Source organism: Echinops telfairi, unplaced genomic scaffold (genome assembly GCF_000313985.2).
Source record: "Echinops telfairi isolate 266 unplaced genomic scaffold, ASM31398v2 ScPeMD7_30;HRSCAF=105, whole genome shotgun sequence".
NCBI lineage: Eukaryota > Metazoa > Chordata > Mammalia > Afrosoricida > Tenrecidae > Echinops > Echinops telfairi.
The window spans coordinates 838,997-857,278 of NW_022103927.1; the positions used below are offsets into that span (position 1 = coordinate 838,997).

The 18,282-nt window shown below is 48.9% G+C and overlaps 2 protein-coding genes across 2 annotated transcripts in view; one reads left to right on the plus strand and one right to left on the minus strand.

Annotated features, from left to right (window-relative positions):
• The window catches only part of LOC101659795 (olfactory receptor 10H1-like), a 5,544-nt gene extending 1,419 nt beyond the window's left edge, over positions 1–4,125 (plus strand). Inside the window, exons 2-3 of the mRNA XM_013007930.1 lie at positions 3,875–3,933; positions 4,108–4,125. Of these exons, the coding sequence (XP_012863384.1) occupies positions 3,875–3,933; positions 4,108–4,125 (77 nt within the window). The remainder of the gene's footprint in view (positions 1–3,874; positions 3,934–4,107) is intronic.
• Positions 4,126–4,725: 600 nt separating this feature from the next.
• On the minus strand, positions 4,726–5,731 carry LOC101638427 (olfactory receptor 10H1-like). The gene has a single exon (XM_004715467.4). It carries the CDS (start codon positions 5,671–5,673, stop codon positions 4,726–4,728), a length of 948 nt encoding a protein of 315 aa, XP_004715524.1. The 5' UTR covers positions 5,674–5,731.
• Positions 5,732–18,282: the final 12,551 nt, after the last annotated feature.

Here is an 18,282-nt window from a genome sequence, read left to right on the forward strand (position 1 = left end):
TTTCATGTCTAACACTGTCTGATGTCTGCCCTTCACCCACTTTTTTGTGGTCCGTCCCCCAGGGAGGGGTTAAAGGTCGATCATTTTGATCGGTTCCCCCTTTCTTCCCCTTGGAGATTACCTTAAAGAGAAAACAACCACAACAAAGAGCCAGCTTGACACCATTCAGTGCGCTCACGTAAAGCATACAATACATAGGTTTTAATATAGTCCCAGAGATGCACGACTCTCACAGTAGTCAATTGTAGAACATGTGTCATCCCCTCCCTTTCCCTTTAGCTAAGTCTCCTAACCTTCCGGCCAGTACAGCCACTCATTGACTTTCTAAACATCCTATGCAATGTGGCTGTTCTGAGGACTTCCTGTAAATGGAGTCACCTCCCATATGCCCTGAGGGCACAGTGGTTAAGTGCTTGGCTGTTAAGCGAAAGGCCAGTGGTTGAGAGAAAGATGTGGCAATCTGCTTTCATAAAGATTTGTAGCCTCGGAAGCCCCATGTGGCAACTCTACCCTGTTCTGTCCTGTTGGTACGAGTCAACATAGACTACGGGGCAATTGGTTTGAACAGTCTTTACGATGTCCTTGTTCTTGCTCTCAATATACTCTGTGACCTTCAGTATCTGCTGCTTCCACTTGGCCTATTTTCAATGTTCATCCACATGTATCGGAATGGTACATATCCCATTCATGATGGGAAATGAGGCTACGAGGTGCGATGTGATTTATCCACAGCTGCTTCGGTTCATCTGTTAACCACTGGGCTCTCTGCCAGCAACTGAGAACATTTCCCTTGACCTCTTGAGTGAGCTAAGTGTCACCTACCTGCCGTCCCATCAGTTATTAACACGTGATGGATCAGGTGGTCCATCCAGAGATGCCGGGAGCCCACAAAGAGGAGGCGCTTTCTAGAGGAAGGGATTCTGGGAGAAGCACGGCTGGATAGGCCCTTCCAATGAAGCCCCATGATGAACACAGCTCCATCCCCAAGGTCCCACACCCTCAGCTGCACTGATTACTCAAATGGACTGTCAACGATGGATGATACCACCCGGTTATTTCTCCATTGCACGCCACTCCCTCTGACCCCAAGCTCCTCCAGCAAAATTGGAAATGATGACATTATGCTGTTGTAAATTGGTGACAAGTCAGTTCTGGATTATGGCAGCATCGTGTATGATAGGACAAAACATTCAGTGGAGTTTTCAGTGCAAAAAAGTCTAAGATAAAAGACTTGTGATTTACATCTAAAAGCCAAACAACTAAAAAAACAAAAACAAAGCAAAGAACAGACTATTTAAAAGACATTCTAAACCAAAAGAATGCTGGGAGTTGAGCCCCTTATATTAGAAAGGACTCAAAAGAATTCATGGACCACAATAGACTCGAACACTCCAACATGGACCCAATGATCAAGATGACGGTGCAGATCTGGGCAATGTTTTGTTTTGTTGTACACCTAGTGCAAATGGGAGGATGGTGTGTGGGTGTAGGAGAGAGTGAGATTGGGGGCAGAGCGGAGGGGCAAAGAGAGACAGAGGCAATAGTGACCATGTGGATATTGAAGAGTTGAGGTTTGGGACATGCTAAATTTGAGAAGCCTACTAGATATCCATGTGGAGTTGCTGGGCAGATCATCGTAGAAGGCTAAAGAGATGAAAAAGTATAGGACTGAAGAAAATGTTCTGAAATTGATTGTGGTGAAGATAATTATTTTTAATATATTTAAACCAGTGGAAAAGAAAAAAATATTAGGGGGTCATCTGTGTGTAGATAAAATCTGTGAGACTGGATGGGCCCATGAGACCGAATGAAACTCATAAAGCCATGAGACGGCATGGGAGCAATGGAGAGAATAGCACCATAATAGAATAGGAGGCAGGGCCTTTGGATCTCAGATACAGTTCCTCAGATACCTTTCCACTCCACTCTACGGGCAGTTAAGTTTCTTATAATCAACCATTTGCCATCAATTTGATTCTGATTCCTTTAAACTATTCTCCTTAGGGCTTTCAAAGCTGAGTTTTGGGAAGTAGATCACTAGATCACCTTCCTCCCCTGAGGTACCTTTGGGTAGATTTGAACTCCCCACCTTTCAGTTAGCATTTAAATGTGTAATCATTCGCACCACCCAGGAATTAAATTTCTCATAGTCAATACATACATGGACATCCTGGTTTGTTTGGGGTTGTGGGGATTCAATTAGTCTGCCCAAGAAATGTTCCAAGCACCCTGCTGGTCCTGTGCACGGTGCTGAACAAAGTCGACAGGCTGTCCAGCCTCATGAACTTGAAGCTGAAGGGAGAGTCACAGCTGAGCACAATCCATTAGGTGCCTGACTGGTGCTGGGTACTCAACTGCTTTGTAGATTCTTTCTATTTGGGTACTAGGAGGGTCAGAGTCCAAGCTGGTGTTTAATTAGCAAAATGATGAAAGATCTTTGTGTTTTTTCTGTCGTTTTACTCTCCTCTGGGGCTTGTTTGTTGTATTTTGGCTAGAGGAAGGGAACATTTTACCTCAATGTGAGTTACTGAGAAATTCCTGCAAGACCACCCATGATTTCAAGATCAACTAGAAGTATTCCATCAGCACTCTGAGGATTCATGCTCCTGGGCATGGTGTATTGCAGGGACCCACCAGTGTCATGAAGGGAACACTGGTGGCGCAGTGGTTAAGTGCTTGACTCTTAACGGAAATATCAAAGGTTCAAACTCAAGCTGCTCTGCAAGAGGAAGATGTGGAAGTCTGCTTCGGTAAAGATTACAGCTTTGGAAACCCCCTGCGGCCATTCTAATCTGTCCTTCTGGTGTCTGGGAGTCCGAATGAACTTGAAGGCAATGGGTACCAGAGCCATAAAAGACTCAGGATACTGGAGTGTTTGACTTGCAGAGGGATCAGAAGTTGAACCCCAGATAGGTGAGCGACAAAGCTCAGGTCGGAAGACAGCATGTGAAGTAGCGGGTGGAGGAGATCTAAATAGGAAGCCTCCCTCTACCAACTCACATAATCCTGAAGGAGCCATGCAAGCCTGTGAGCTTCAGTTCCTCCGCTGTCAGTCAAGGGGCCCCTGAGCCCTCATGAGGCTGCAACGAGGTAATGTACATGAGGAATACTAGGGGAAAGGCTATTTCACATATATTCCATGAGGGGCAGGGGCGGCTCTGGGTTCCTTAGTCTTTCCTGAAATTGTTTCTAGATGCTCCCCACCCATGTTCTCAGGAGATATTTTTACAGCACAAATTTATAGAAGAAGTCTGGGTTCTTTACAGCACAAACGTATGGAGAAGGACACCTGAGAGCAAATGATGTGTAGTTTTCCTATGCAACTTAAAAGTGAAAACACACATTTTCAACAAATTATAAATACTGCGCAATGCGGCCAACTTTAGGAGCCTTAGCAGCCCCATGGTCAACTAGTTGGCTAGTAACCTTCAGAAGTAACTAGCAGTTCTGCCCTAGCAAGTGGCACCGAGAGAAAATGGCCTGGTGATCTGCGTCCAGCAAGATGGCAGCCTGGGGAAGCCCAGGGACAGTTGTACTCTGCCACGGGTGGGGTGGGGGTGGGGTTGGGTTTGCTACCCATTGGGAATGATTCCACGACACCTGATAACAGCACGATCAATTTGAAACCCCTCTTCATTGGGAAATGAGTTGGCCAATAAGCTGGTAGGATGTTGGGATACGTTTTCATTCTGGACTCTCCTCTCTGCATCATGGTTTAATAAAGTACCCCACTTGGCCACTCGCTAATACGGCCGGTGATTTCTCATAGTGGGACGTTGCCCCTTGACCAAGCACACCAGAGTGCCTTGCGTTGGTCTCTCAGGAGCTGTTTAAAACTCCAACTCAGCACGCAGAGGCTTTCTTACCCGGTGAGCCTGCCTGCTGCTGCTTCTAATTACGATGGCACAGATCTGCACAATACTGAAATTTAGCGTGTTATTATTCTCCTCTAAGGAGCTCTGGTGGCTCTTCAGGTTAGGCAATGGGCTGCAAGGTCAGAGGTTCAAACCCACTAGTCACTACACAGAGAAGGATTTAAAGCCTTGGAAACCCTGTAGGTTGCTGTGATGGTTTATACTCCTCTGGGTCCCTGTATGGTTCACACAGTTTGCACTTGACTACTAACCTAAGATTGGCTGCTCAAACTTCCCTCGTGATTCCTCGAAAGAATCACCGGATGATTTACTGCGGTAGAAATTAGTCAAGAATGAGTCAAGGGCTCAAGTAGAAAGAAACTGTTTTGAAAATGATGATGGCAACAAATGTACAGATGTGCTGGAAACAATCGATGTGTGTCTGGGTTGTGATAAGAGCTGTATGAACCCCCAATAAAATGATTAAAGAAATAAAGAAAGAAATTAGTCAAGAAAACACTCTACTCTGTAACAGAGGGGATTGCCATGAGTCAGACTCGACTCCATCTCAATAAGATGTTTTGTTTCCTTGGTCACTCTCCTCTGTTGTGTTTGTCCTTTCACACAATTTGCCCAGAAGACAGTAAAACCAATCCAGAAAAACTAAATCCAATCCCATTGAGTCCATTCTGACTGATAGCAATCCTATGAGACAGAGGAGGACCTCCCGCTAAGGTTCCCAAGGCTGGCTGTCAATCTTGATAGAAGCAGATTGCCGAGTTTTTCTCCTGTGAAGCTGACTGCTTGATCGCCGTCCCACCAGGGAGAGGGCAGGGCCACAACATCTCCACGAGGAATTGCTCCGAGAGCCTCACAATTTTTCTGGACCGAGTTTGCTCAGGAAGGTCTTGTTCAGGGCGTTCTTCAGCTCCTTGTTCCGGAGACTGAAGATGATGGGGCTGAGGAAGGGCGTGAGGACTGTGTAGGTGATGCCCATGAGGGTGTCTCCTTCCAGAGACTGGGGGCCCTTGGGCTTAAGGTAGATGACAGAGGCGAAGCCATAGTGCACAATGACAACAGTGAGGTGGGACGCGCACGTGGAGAAGGCTTTGTGCCGACCCTCGGCAGAGGGGATTTTCAAGATGGCGGCCACAATGAAGGCGTAGGAGAGGAGGATAAGGAGAAAGCAGCCCAGCAGGGCTGTGATGCACACCAGGCCCACGCCCTTGGCCACAGCTGGCACATTCTCTCCGCAGGCCAGCTTCAACAGTGGCGGCACATGACAAGCAAAATGGTGGATCTCATTGGGTCCACAGAAGGTGAGGTTGAAAATGGCCGTGGTCACCACCATCCCCATGATGGCGCCCCCAATCCAGGACCAGGTCACCAGGTAGGCACAGCCCTGGGCACTCATGAGGACGTTGTAGCGCAGCGGGTGGCAGATGGCCACGTAGCGGTCATAGCCCATGACGGTGAGCAGGAAGGAGTGGGTGAAGCCAAATGTGAAGGAGAAGAACATTTGATTGGCACAGGCTGTGAAGGGGATGGCGGGGCGGGTGGATCGCAGGTCAGCCAGCATGCGAGGGATGATGGCGAAGGTGTAGAGGATCTCGGAGATGGAGAGGGCACACAGGAAGAGGTACATGGGCGTGTGGAGACTGTGCTCGCTCCAGATGGTGGCCATGATGAGCAGGTTCCCCAGCAGCGTGAAGAGGTACATCAGCAGGAACAGCAGGAAAAACATCAGCTGAAGCTGGGGGAATGTGGAGAAGCCGACGAGGATGAACTCCGAAACAGCTGAGTGGTTGACTCCCAGCATGGGGACTGTACCTGGGTACAGAGGTGATAAGAAGGGGGTCAGTCAGTGGATGGATAAAAGTCACAAGCTTCCACCAGACGGGCCCCCTCAAATTGCTTCTGTTGATCAATGATTGTAGCTATCACTGATTGAGTGACAACTTCATGCCTTGTGTAAATTCTCTCATCAATTCAGTGAAGATCACACCTATTTTTAAAACCCTTGTTTTGAGTGTCTTGAGTGTATCCCTGAGAACATTGGGGTAGAGACAGGTTAAGCCACTTGCTCAAGTTGACGTTATGGAAATGATTGAGCCAAGACTTAAACATCTGATTGGGCTGACTCCCAAGACTTTCCCCATATTTTCATTTTGGGATAAAACCTCTATCTTTTCCCCAAATGGAACCCTTGCTTTACCGGAGCATCCAACATTGCCAGCTCACTCTTCTAGTATTTTCTGATCAATCTTCTTTATCCCTCAACTTCAGATACCGTAAGATCCCCCCCCCCCATGGTTACAATCTCTTGGGCCAGCGTCTACTTCTGACTTCATCTGGCTCAATCAGATTCTCCTTCCTTGGTCAACCATGCAGAAATTCTGATATGGGTTGAGTTGTGTTCCCTCAAACTATACCTGTGGATGGAGTTCCTGGGTGGTCCGAGTGGTGAAGTATTTGGCTACTAACCAACAAATTGGTCATTTGAACCCACCCAGAGGTGCATCAGAAGAAAAGGTTGGTGATCTGCTTCTGAAAGGTCATGGCCATAGAAACACTATGGATCACAGTTTTAATCTGAAACCCATGGAGTCACCTTGAGTAGGAATCTAGTGACCGATGCACTTGCAGACGTAATCCTCTTTGGGAATGGGATTTTGTTGTTGTTATGACCATGAGTCCTTATGAGTGTAGGGTGGGTTCTAAACCCCATCATTTCTGCTCTTAAGAGAGCAGGGTAGACACAGAAGCAGGCATATACTGAGAAAGACGGAAGCCATGTGAGAATCCCCAAGAACCAAAGAACATCAAGCCCATGGAAACTGAGACAAGCATCATCCTCTGGAGAGTCAACAGAGAGAGCTTGAATTTGAACTTCTATCCTCCTGATGTGTGAGAAGGGAAATTTATGTTCTTTAAGTCTATCAATACCTGGTCTTGACCTCTTTAAAGTGCTGCAATGAAGGATGTTACTCGGAGGACCAAGGTGCACCTGACCCAAGCCATGGTATTTCAAACACTTCATATGCATATGAACGTTAGACATTGAATAAAGAAGATAGAAGAAAAAGCAATGCATCTGAACTATGGAGCTGGCAAAGCTGATTAAAAGTATCACGGACTGTCAAAAGAACAAACAGATCTGTCTTGGAAGAGGTACAGCCAGAATGCTCCTTAGAGGCAAGAACAGTGAGACGTGGTCTTATGTACTTTGGATAGGTTGTCAGGAGAGACCAGTCCCTGGAGGAAGACATCATACTTGGCAAAAGGGAGGGGCAGTGAAACAGAGGAAGGCCCTCAATGAGATGGATGGACAATGAGATGGATGGACACTGAGATGGATGGACACTGAGATGGATGGACACAGTGGCTGCAACAATGGGCTCAAACATAAGAACAATTATGAGAATGGGGCCGCACTGGGTGGTGTTTCATGCCGCTGTACAGAGGGTCCCTAGGAGGAGAAACTGACTCGAAGGCCCCTAACAAGAACAACAACACACATGGTTCTTAGATTATTTGCTCAGCACACAGATTAAGTACGGTGAGAGAGTACGACATTGATGCAAACCTTCCTGCTTCTAACCCATGTATTATCTTCTTATCCTGTGTGAACAGCTGCCTCTTGGTCTATGTAGAGGTTCCATACGAGCACAATGGAGTGTTCCGGAATCCCCATTCTACTCAGTGTTATCCATGGTTTGCTATGATCCACACAGTCAAAGGCCTTTGCATCGTCAATGAAACCGGTGAAGATATTTCTGGTGTTCTCTGCTCTCACGCAGAATCCAGGTGACATCAGCCATGACGTCCCTCACTACGCACCCTCTTCCAAATTGGGCTGGATGCTCTCGCAGTTCCCTGTCAATGCAATGCTACAACCATTTTAAAATTTCTCTTCAGCAAAATCTCACTTGCATATGCTACGAATGGCATTGCTCGGCAATTTCCACTTCCTGTTGGATTACCTTTCTTTGGAATGGACACAACTATGGATCTTTTCTTGTGACCAGGCATCTGGCTTCCACATTTCTTGGCGTAGATAAGTGACCCTCTCCAGAGGTGCACCGGTTGGTTGAAACGACTCTATTGGTCTTCTGTCAGATCCGGGAGCCTCGTTTTTCACCAAAGCCATCAGTGCAGCTTGATCTTTTTTCTTCAGAACGATTGGTTCTGTATGACATGTTACCTCCTGAAATGGTTGAATACTGTCTTCAATTCTTTTGGGCTACAGTGACTCTGTGTATTTCCTTGCCCAATACTAGCAACCCAAAGCCTTTTTTTGGGGTGGAGCTTGGCAGGTCTGAGACCAGCCCTAAGTTCACTCCCCCTCAGACTACCTGCCCTCCACCAGGAGTGAGCGGGCAGAGGCCTGAGCCCGCTGGTTTTCGAAGTGTGAAGTGACAATGAAGTGTTTGCTCCTTTGGACCGAATGCCTGCCTGCCCAAACAGCAAACAAATAAACACCACCACCACCACCCATAGCTCTAGGGGTTAAAATTTCACCTCTTATTCTGGGAAGGCACAATGTAATCCATAACTACCGCTAAAAAAGAGTTAAGGAAAGGAAGTCACGTGACTCCGAGCAACGTGCCAACACAGACACCCTAGCTGCCCTCCCCTGGGGTAGCGGTCTATAGTCGCAGGATACACAAGAAAACCAAGCTCGTGGTCATTGAGTCAATGATGCTTCAGAGTGACTCCCTCTGGGTTTCTGAGACTGTAACTGTGTATAGGAGTAAACAGTCGGTCTCCCTTAGAGCTGCTGGTGGTCTCGAACTGCTGACCATGTGGATCATAGCCCAACACATAACTTCTACGCTGCTAGGATCAGCAAAATGGAAATAGGAGTTAATAAAGTTTGAATCCCTGCTCTGCCGGCTGGGCTATTTTGAACAAGGCTTTCCATCCTCTCTACACTTCAGTTTCCTTCAACCCCCCTCAGAGTATAAATATCATGGAACAGGAGCCCTGTTCATGCAGAAGTTAGGGACTCAGCTTGAACCCAAAGGTCAGGAGTTGGAACCCAGCGGTAGCTTCTTGGGAGAAAGACGTGGCAGTCTGCTTCCATCAAGGGTACAGTCTTGTGAACTCCATGGGGGCAGTTTTACACGGCCTGACAGGATTGCTGTAAGCAGACCTTGATTTGACAGCAATGGATTTGATTTGACTTGGGCTGGATTCTTGGGATGGTGACTACATTGATAATTAAATCAATACAATAAATAAGCAAATGTACCTGGTTTGTGCCCAGTAAGTTGCTCTGACTTCATGAGATTCCAGAATATCTCCTTGAGCCACTTCCAATGATCTTTCTTATTGTCGTTGCTGCTGGGTGCTGTCCAGTTGGTTCCGACTCGTAGTGACCCTTTGCACAACAGGAGGAAACACTGCCCAGGCCCACCCCGTCCTCGCAGCTAGTGCTGTGGTTGGCCTGTTGTTGCCTTCACTGTATCCATTCGTCTTGTGGCGGTCTTCCTCTACTTCATGGATCTTCTACCTTGCCACGCGCGAGGTCCTTCTCCAGAACATGGTCACGCTTGATAACACGTCCAAAGTACTTAAGACAAAATAGCACTATTCTCCGTTCTAAGGAACATTCTGTGTGTACGTCTTGCAAGGCACCTTTTTTCCTGGCCATCCCTGGTATTATTTGGGTGGTTCCGGCTCATAGTGACCTGCTGTCCAACAGAAGGCAACCCTGCCTGGCCCTGCACCATCCGCACCATGGTCACGTTTGAGCTCGCTGGGGCAGCCGCTGTGCCCACCCATCTTGTGGAAGAGTTTCCTCTTTTTCGCTCCCCTCCACTTTCCCAAGCAGGATGTCCTTCTCCAGGGACTGGTCTCTCCTGATGACATGTCCAAAGTACGTGAGAAGACGTCTCCCCATCCTCACGTCCAAGGAGCCTTCTGACTGTACTTCTTCCCAGACAGAGCTCCTTGTTCTTTTGGCAGTCCGTGGAACTTTCAATAGTCTTCACCTGCACCGTCGTTCAAATGCACCAATTCCTCCTGTCGTCCTGATTTGTCGTCCGGCTTTCACATGCACGAGAAGACTGAACATACCACGGCTGGGGTCAGGTGCCCCTTGTTTCTCAAAGTGATGTCTTTGCTCCTGAATACGTGAAAGAGGTCTTTTGCATCCGATTAGTATAAAAGTTATTAAACAGAAATCTACTTCCTGTCTCCAATTAATATAAATGGAGTTGTATGACAGGAAGTGTTTATGTCTGGCTTCGCTCAGTCAGCATCACGTTTTCAAGGTTCGTCCACGTGGGAACTCGAAGCGATCCTTCATTTCTCTTTTTGGCTGATTAACACCCCAAGGTCTGGAAGGACCACCATTTGCTCATCCAGTCTTCTGTTGATGGACACGTTGGCTCTACCTGTTGGCCATTGTGGGTAGTGCTGCTATGAACACACGTGTATGAGTGTAAAGCAGATTGCCTGTTGCCAGGGACTGGGGGAGACGAGACTGGGGAGAGCCACTAATGGGCATGGCTATTCCTTTGGGGATAATGAAAAAGTTCTGGAACCAAATGGTGATGCTGAGCTATCCAATGCTACGGAATTGTGCTCTTGAAAGAGGTTCACAGGCAGAATCTGTGCCACAAGCATTTTACCACAATAAAATGAGCCACTGGGTGACGTCCTCCGATCCCTGGGAAATACCCCAGACCGATGCAGGTGGTTTACCATGGGCTGATTCAACTCACGGCGACGCAGGAGGGAAGAGTGAAGTTACTTCTAGCCTGTGATCTTTCCCAAGCAGATGGCAGGTCTTTCTTCTGAGGCACCTTAGGTGTCCTTGAATCACCCACCTTTTAGTTAATAGCGGAGCCCATAAGGGTTTAGGCCACCCAAGGACTCTCCCTGCCCCTGGCAGCCACATCTATCTACCTATTCCAGACAGTTCATGCAAGCGGGCTCCTGTGTTTTGTCCTTTGGCGTCTGGCTGATTTCAGAGCAATGCTTCCAAGGTTTAGCCACGCCGTGGCATGCAGGAAGACTCCATGCCTCTTTCTAGAGGAACAATATTCTATGACATGGATGGCCTACTCTGTCTCTAGCCATTCATTTTGAGGGACTCCTGGATTGTCCCCCCTCTGGACTATTATGAACACAGCGATGGCATTTGTGTGTGTTTCTAATTGCACGCTTATCTCAACAATAGGAGGCCCATGCTAGAGTTCCCAGTTCGCAGATGTGAAAGTTGAGAACCCATCCTTTGTCCAAGGGCTCATGACTTGAAGATGGTGGGACCAGTGTCTCATCTCCGTCTGATGGACCCCAGAGCCCATCCTTTCCTATCTCTATGCAACTGTCAAGGAGCCCTGGCAGCAGTGTCAAGTAAGTGTTGGGCTGCAAACTGAAAGGCCAGTGGTTCAAACCCACCGGCCATCCCACAGGAGCAAGGTGAAGCTGTCTGCTCCCATAAAGATTGACAGCTGCCGGGGAGGAGATGAGCCAGTCAGGGTGCAATGTAACAATGATGAGAAATACAACCTTCCTCTAGTTCCTAAAGGTTTCCTCCCCGCTCCCACTACCATGACTCGAATTCGATCTTGCAAGTCTGGCTAGACCAGAGGAGGTACACTGGTACAGATAGGAACTGAAAATACAGGGAATCCAGGACCGATGAGCCCTATAGGACCAGTGGTGTGAGTGGCAAAACAGGGAGGGTAAAGGGAGAATGGGTAGGAAAGAGGGAACCGATTACATGGAACTGTGTGTGACCTCCTCCCTGGGGGACAGACAACTGAAAAGTGGGTGAAGGGAGACGTCGGACAGGGCAAGATATGACAAAATACCCATTTATAAAGTATCAAGGGCTCGTGCGGGAGGGAGGAGCGGGGAGGGAGGGGAAAAATGAGGACCTAATGTCGGGGATTTAAATGGAGAGAAAATGTTTTGAGAAACGATGTACAAATGCGCTTTACACAATTGATGTGTGTATGGATTGGGATAGCAGTTGTATGAGCCCCTAATAAAATGTTAAAAAAAAAAAAAAAGATTGACAGCTGCAAAAATCCTATAAAGTGTCCCCATGAGTTGGGATTGACTTGTTGGCAGCAGGTTGCTATTGGTGCTACTGTCACCTTGACTGCCAAGGTGGCTTTGACCTGAGCCACCTTAACAGTCAAGGTGACAGTAACCTCGGTGCACCTATGACAGCTGAACAACAAATAAAGGAGACCAGAAAAGAGTTCATGCACATGGTGAAGAGTAATAAATATCCCACGGACTTTGGAAGAACCAGCACCTCTATCTTGTAAGGCATACAGAATCTTCCTTAGAAGTGAGGATGGTGAGACTTCATCTGACATACTTTGGGCATGTTGTCAGGAGAGCCCAGTGTCTGGTAGAAGGTCATCAGAAGAGAGGAAGACCGTCAACAAGACAGATGGACACAATGGCTGCCACAACGGGATGACACATAAGCAGTATGAGAATAACACAGCACCCGACAGTGTTGTGTTTTATTGTTCACGGGGTTGCTATGGGTCAGTACCAACGCCACGACACCTGATGATGGTAACATGCTCCTGCTACCGCTGCTGTTCTTGCTGTGCTTAGTTGATCTTGAGATGGTCCCAACCCATGTCAACCCCCTGCACAGCAAACTAAACAAACCCCAGCACCCAGGTCTCACACCATCCCAGTGATTATCTGTGGTTTAGACCATTGGGATCCACAAGGTTTCATGGGCTTATTTTTCTGAAATCAATCACCAGATCTTTTCTCCTAGTTGATCTCAATCTGGAAGCTCAGCGTGGGAGCGAGGATCCTTGCCTGGGATCACCACTGCCTAGGGCTTCTCTGCCATAGCTACCCTTTATCGGTGTTGTCAATCAATGGCAGCGGCCAGTCGCAGGACCAAAGAGCGGACGGCTTCCTTGAGGCTCACTCCCTAACATGCTCACTCATGAGTTCATCAGGATTGTGGCCGAGGAGGCACAATCACAGACATTCATAGCCATGTAGGAAGAGGGAGGAGCACTGAGTGCCCCGGAGCCCCTACATTGTGGAGACGAGGGCCAGGGCTGCAGAAAACACCCTCTGAAATGTGGGCATGCAGCAGGCAGCTGCAAGGGGAGTCGGCCCACCCTTTAGAACCATGGTGGGCATGGGACTTGGACATCAGAGAGGAGACTAAAGCCTTCCCAGCATCCTCATAGTCTCAGACCCCTACACTGAAAGCCAGGACTCCTGACATTGACCCCCCCAGCCAACCAACTGGCAGTTCTTCTCTGGGAAGACAGAACAGCTTCAGGGGAAGGGTGCTGCCTGGCACTTAGGGCCGCCTCAGTGGGGCTAGCTTCTCACCTAGGAATCGTGCTCAGGCTTGTCTGTAGACAAGTCCCGCCCACACCTGCTCTGAGGACAGTTCCTCCACCTGACACCAGGGGCATTGGGACTGGACCTTCTCTGAGGCAGGGTTCATCCTGTGCACCGTAGAGCAGGCGTGGGCACCGTCTGGCCTGCGAAATCATTAAGACCAGCTCACGAGAGAAGCAGTTTCAGCAATCACCTTAGGGGTGAGTTAATTAAATGCTTGATTAAAGATAGCAGGTCAATTTTTGGCCATCAGTTTGTCATCTTGTGGTGGCTTGTGTATTGCTGCGAGGTGGAAGCGATGTCACTGGGATTTCAAAGACCAGCAGGGTCACTCGAAGTGAACAGGGGTCAGCAGAGCTTCCAAACAAAGCACAGACCGGGCAGAAGGAACACGAGGAATGAGCCTCTGAAAGCCTCACGCGTAGCAGCAGAGCATTGTCAGAGACAGCGCCCGAGGAGCAGCCCCTCATGCCAGAAGGCTCAAAACATAACTCTGTCTTGCAAGACGTTCAGCCAGAATGCTCCTTAGAGGCAAGGACGGCAAGACTTCGTCTCACGTACTTTGGACATGCTATCAGGAGAGACCAGTCACCGGAGAAGGACATCGTGCTTGGTAAAGTTGACGGGCAGCGGCAAAAAAGAAAGGCCTTCAACGAGATGGATGGACACAGAGGCTCCAACCGTGGGTTGAAACATAGGAACCATTGCGAGGCTGGCACAGGACTGGGCAGTGTTTTGTTCTGCTGTGTCGAGGGTCACTATGAGCTGGAACTGACTCGACAGCACCTCATAACACGTTTTAGAAGTTCGTATAATTTTGGATGACCCACGAATGAGGTTATAAATATCCAAATGGCCCTTGGCAGGAAAGCCTCTATCCCTGCTGTCGAGGGTGGACCAGCATCCATGGTCTCCATCAACTCTCTGCCAGCGTCATCCACCCCACCCATCCTGAAAACCACAAGCACCACTCCCAGGTGTCTCCCAAGAGACTTGAAGGTGGGAATGCAAATAGAAAATTGTACACAAATGTTCACCCAACCACCAAAAGGTGGAAACAACCCAGGTGTTCATCAACAGGTGTTCATCCACAGAGGAATGGCTAATCACAACGTGGGCTACCCATACAATGAAGTTCTGATCCGGGCCGCACCAGGGGCCAACCTTGACAACATTCCGCAGAGTAAAATACCCATCAGTCCATCACCAAGGGAGAACTATTACATGATCTCCTATTAACGATCGCAAGCAGGCAGGCGAATAGAGGTTCAGGTTCAATAGCGGTGGCCGTGGGTGGGAGGGTGGGGAGAGAGGGAGCCTTTGTTCCCGAGACAGTGAGTTTCTGGGTGTGGTAACGGGGGATCTGGCACCGAGCACAGTTGCCATCGCTGGTTGCAGAACAGGCTCAATGCCATCGGTATGGCTAAATTCTTTGTTAGTGGTTTTACCAGGAGGAGGAGGAGGGAGGGGGAGAGGGGGCATCATTGCTTTCAGGGGGCTGCTGAGCTTCTGTTCAGAGTGATGGGAAAATTTGGAAAACAGTTGGGTGATGATTGCTCAACCCAAGGAATGCATTAAATGTCGCTGAATCGCACATGTGAAAATGGTCGAAATGGTTGTTGTATCTATATTTACCACCACCACCACCACCATTAAAAAAAACCCTCTTCAGACAATTTCAAATACCTCCCTCGGGTGGAGTCAAACAACCCCATGGGTGAGCCAACAAGCCAAAAAACAAACCCAACCCATGGCCATCAAGTCGAATCCAACTCATAGGGCTCCTCTGTAGGGTTGTATATCTTTACGGGAATGGCCAGCAGCCCAGCGTTACCTGCCAGCGCCACCAGGGAGGCTGGGTACTTTGAAATCTCTCTGCATCCCAGTCCTGCCCTATCTGTTGGCCTCTGCTTTCGTGCCTGTTTGCTTTCCCATCTCCCCATCTCAGCCACCTCCTCCAGTCCCTTTCTCTCCTCTTCTCATCATAGGGTGACTGAAACAGCTCAACACTTGGTTACTTACTTGGTTACAACACTTGGTTATTTGGTTACTCAAATCCACCCCGGTGTGCTCTGGAAGAAAGGTCTGGCGATCTATTCCAAGACACTCCCCTGGCATGCAGCTCTACTCTGATCCACGGGGGATTGCCAGGAGTTAGAGTGGACAGAATGGCAACTGAGCTCTGGTGGTGGAGTGGTTACACATTGGACTTCTAACTGCAAGGCCAGCGGTTCAAAACCACGAGCTGCTCCATGGGAGGAAGACAGGGCTTTCTACTCTCATGAAGAATTACACCCCGTTTCAGAGAGCATTGTAAAGTCCATTAGGGTAGATAGAGCTAGGTTACAATGTAATCTCTTATTTGATCTTTCTTTTGAACCTATTAAAGATCGTCTTAATTAAAAGAAAAAAGTGAAGGGGGAATACAGGTGAATTAAGTCTTGGGTAAATCCCCTTTGACCAAAGATCGGGGATGTGAATAACCTTGCTATTATGCAGAAGACATTGGGAAATGGATTATTGCAGGCGTGTTAGGTCAAAATTTAACACCTTATCATTTCATCTCCCTTGGACCTGTTTCAAATTTGCTCTACTTTTTAATACTTTCTTTTTGATTGACAATTTTCTCTGTTTGACTTTGTGATGGTTGTTAGTTTTGTTGTCGTTGCTTGTTCTGATATGCTTTTCTATATATGAAGTCCCGGGTAGGTAAATCTATAGAGACAGTAACTGGATTAATAATTTCTTGGGGGTATAGCAGGGGAGATTGGGGGGGAAACGGGGAGTGAATACCAAGACAAGAAAGAAGGAAATGTCCTAAAACTGATGGTGGTGACGAAGGTACAACTTTTCTTGATATGATTGAACTATCGGATTGTGTGATATGTGGATGATGTATCGATAAAATGGTTTTACAAAGAAAGTGTGCAGTAAAGGACTTACAGCCTCAGAGCCTCAGAGGGGCAGTTCTCTCAGTTCTATAGTTTGCTATGACTCGATAGCAGTGGGTTTGGTGCTGCAGCTATGTTAACTCTTAACATGTGCTAGAGGGTTAGGACGACCCAGGATCGGTGAGCATAGCGAACGGAGAGGTCGGGGGTTTGAATCCACTCAGGACAAGAAACCTGTCAAGCTGCTTCCAAACAGTCTCCCATTGAAAACCCCATAGAGCACGGCTGTATTTTTCCACCCAGGACTTCTCAACAAGTCAACTCCACCAGCAGCTGGCTCCCTGCCTTAACTCTTGACCATCACCCTGCCGATGGTCCCTGTTCCCTCCTCGATACCTCCCAGTCCCGGGAGAGTCCTGTCTTCTTGTGCTTCCTTTCTCTGCCCAGCCCTATTAACACAGGACAGGCAGGGGAACTACCAAAAATCCAACCGATTTCCTGGGAAACTTTGGGCAACGGGTCTCTTCTCTGTGTTCCACGGTTTTCTAGCTGCCTGATGAAAATGGCTCCAAAAATGGCAAGATCTTCACATATAATAATGCCAGCAAAGGGGCATCCCACTGCCTCGATGCTAGGAATCACCCCGTCTCTTCCCTGGACCCTATCTCTGAGCCCCTTCCCAGCGACCCCTCCAATGGCATACTGGTTTCCCAGCTCATCATCTAGTTGACCCTGATTCCTGGAGACCCCACCTCATTAGTTACAGAGTGAGCCCTAGAGGTTTCAAGGGCCGGCTTTTCAGACGTCCACCGCCAGGTCTTTCTTCCTAGTCTGTCTCAGTCTGGACGCTCGGCTGACGCGTGGCTTTTTTGGTATTTAAAATATTGACGGCATTGCCCACTGCATCATGGCACACACCGCCCTGAAAGGCGGTGGCTCATGCGTCGGACTAGGGTAGGGATACCTGAGTCCATTTGTGGTCCAGAGAGAAGAAAGCCATGGAGCAGAGGGGGAAGTGGCGGGGGGTGGGAGCGTGGGGGCTGCAAGGTGTGGGGAGAGGAGTTCCTAGATGCAGGGGGAAGGCTGAACCTAGAAATAGGGTCAAGACACGGACTTCTGTTGGGGTTCTTGCTCCTGGAGGGGCAAGGAGCCCAGGCCCAGGAGCCACAAGCAGAGAGGGAGACCAAGCCCCAAACCAAACCAGTTGCCGCCACCTCCTAGCAACCCCGTTGGTGTCAGAGGGGAGCTGTGCCAGCAGGGGGTCCTCAAGGGCGGATTCGTTAGGAAGTAGATCACCAGGCCTATCTTCCCCGGTGTGTCTGGCTGGACTGGAACCACTGTTTGCACAACCCAGGGGGTGCAGGGTAGTAGAAAGAGGGCGGTGTCTCCAACTCAGCCCTCCTGGTCAGGTGTGTGGGAGGAGAAGGGCACTCACCTAGGGCTCCTGGCCGGGCACCGGCTTCCGCTCCCCAAGCAGGAGGCCTTGGTTTGCAGTCTCCCTGTGGCTGGGGGGCCTCAAGTGAACGATGGTTGGAGGCTGGCTGTGAGGCTGGGACCTGGCTGCTCCAGGGGTGTCAGCTAGGAGGGGGGTTGACTGAGCCTGAACCCTAATATGTGTATGCCTCCTCTCCTCACTGCCCTCTCCGCCCGCCCCTGGTGTCCTGCTTCCTTAGCCTCTGCCATCGGGATGCTGGGACCCCCAGGGGAGGAGACAGCCTCAGGGGCTCTGTGTCCTCACCCCTCCCTCCCTGCCTGCCCGTGGGTGAGTCAATTATGGGAGCTTCTCAGGGGCTCAAGGAGAGCCCAGCGCCTGGGTCTGGCGCTTGGGGCCCTCGTGGCTGATGGTGGCAGGAGCACGGCCCTGCCACTGTCCATGGGGACACGCACTCCACCCTCCTCTTTCCCCATCAGAGTCACCTGTCCAATTAGATTTCCCTTTACAGATTAAAAGGAAAAAAATCTACAATAATGGCTGAACAACATGCTGAACGTAATTAATACCGCCAACTCCGTCCCACATGCGACATGCAGAATTGGCAAAGGTTCGGTTACCTGTGTATTTACAACTATTAAAAAAAATCAGTCACGAACGAATGCTGGGTTCTTCTCACTCAATCATTCATCATTCATGATTCCCCACGGAGGAACATGCTGCCAACCAGGCTAAAGGCCCTGAGATCCCC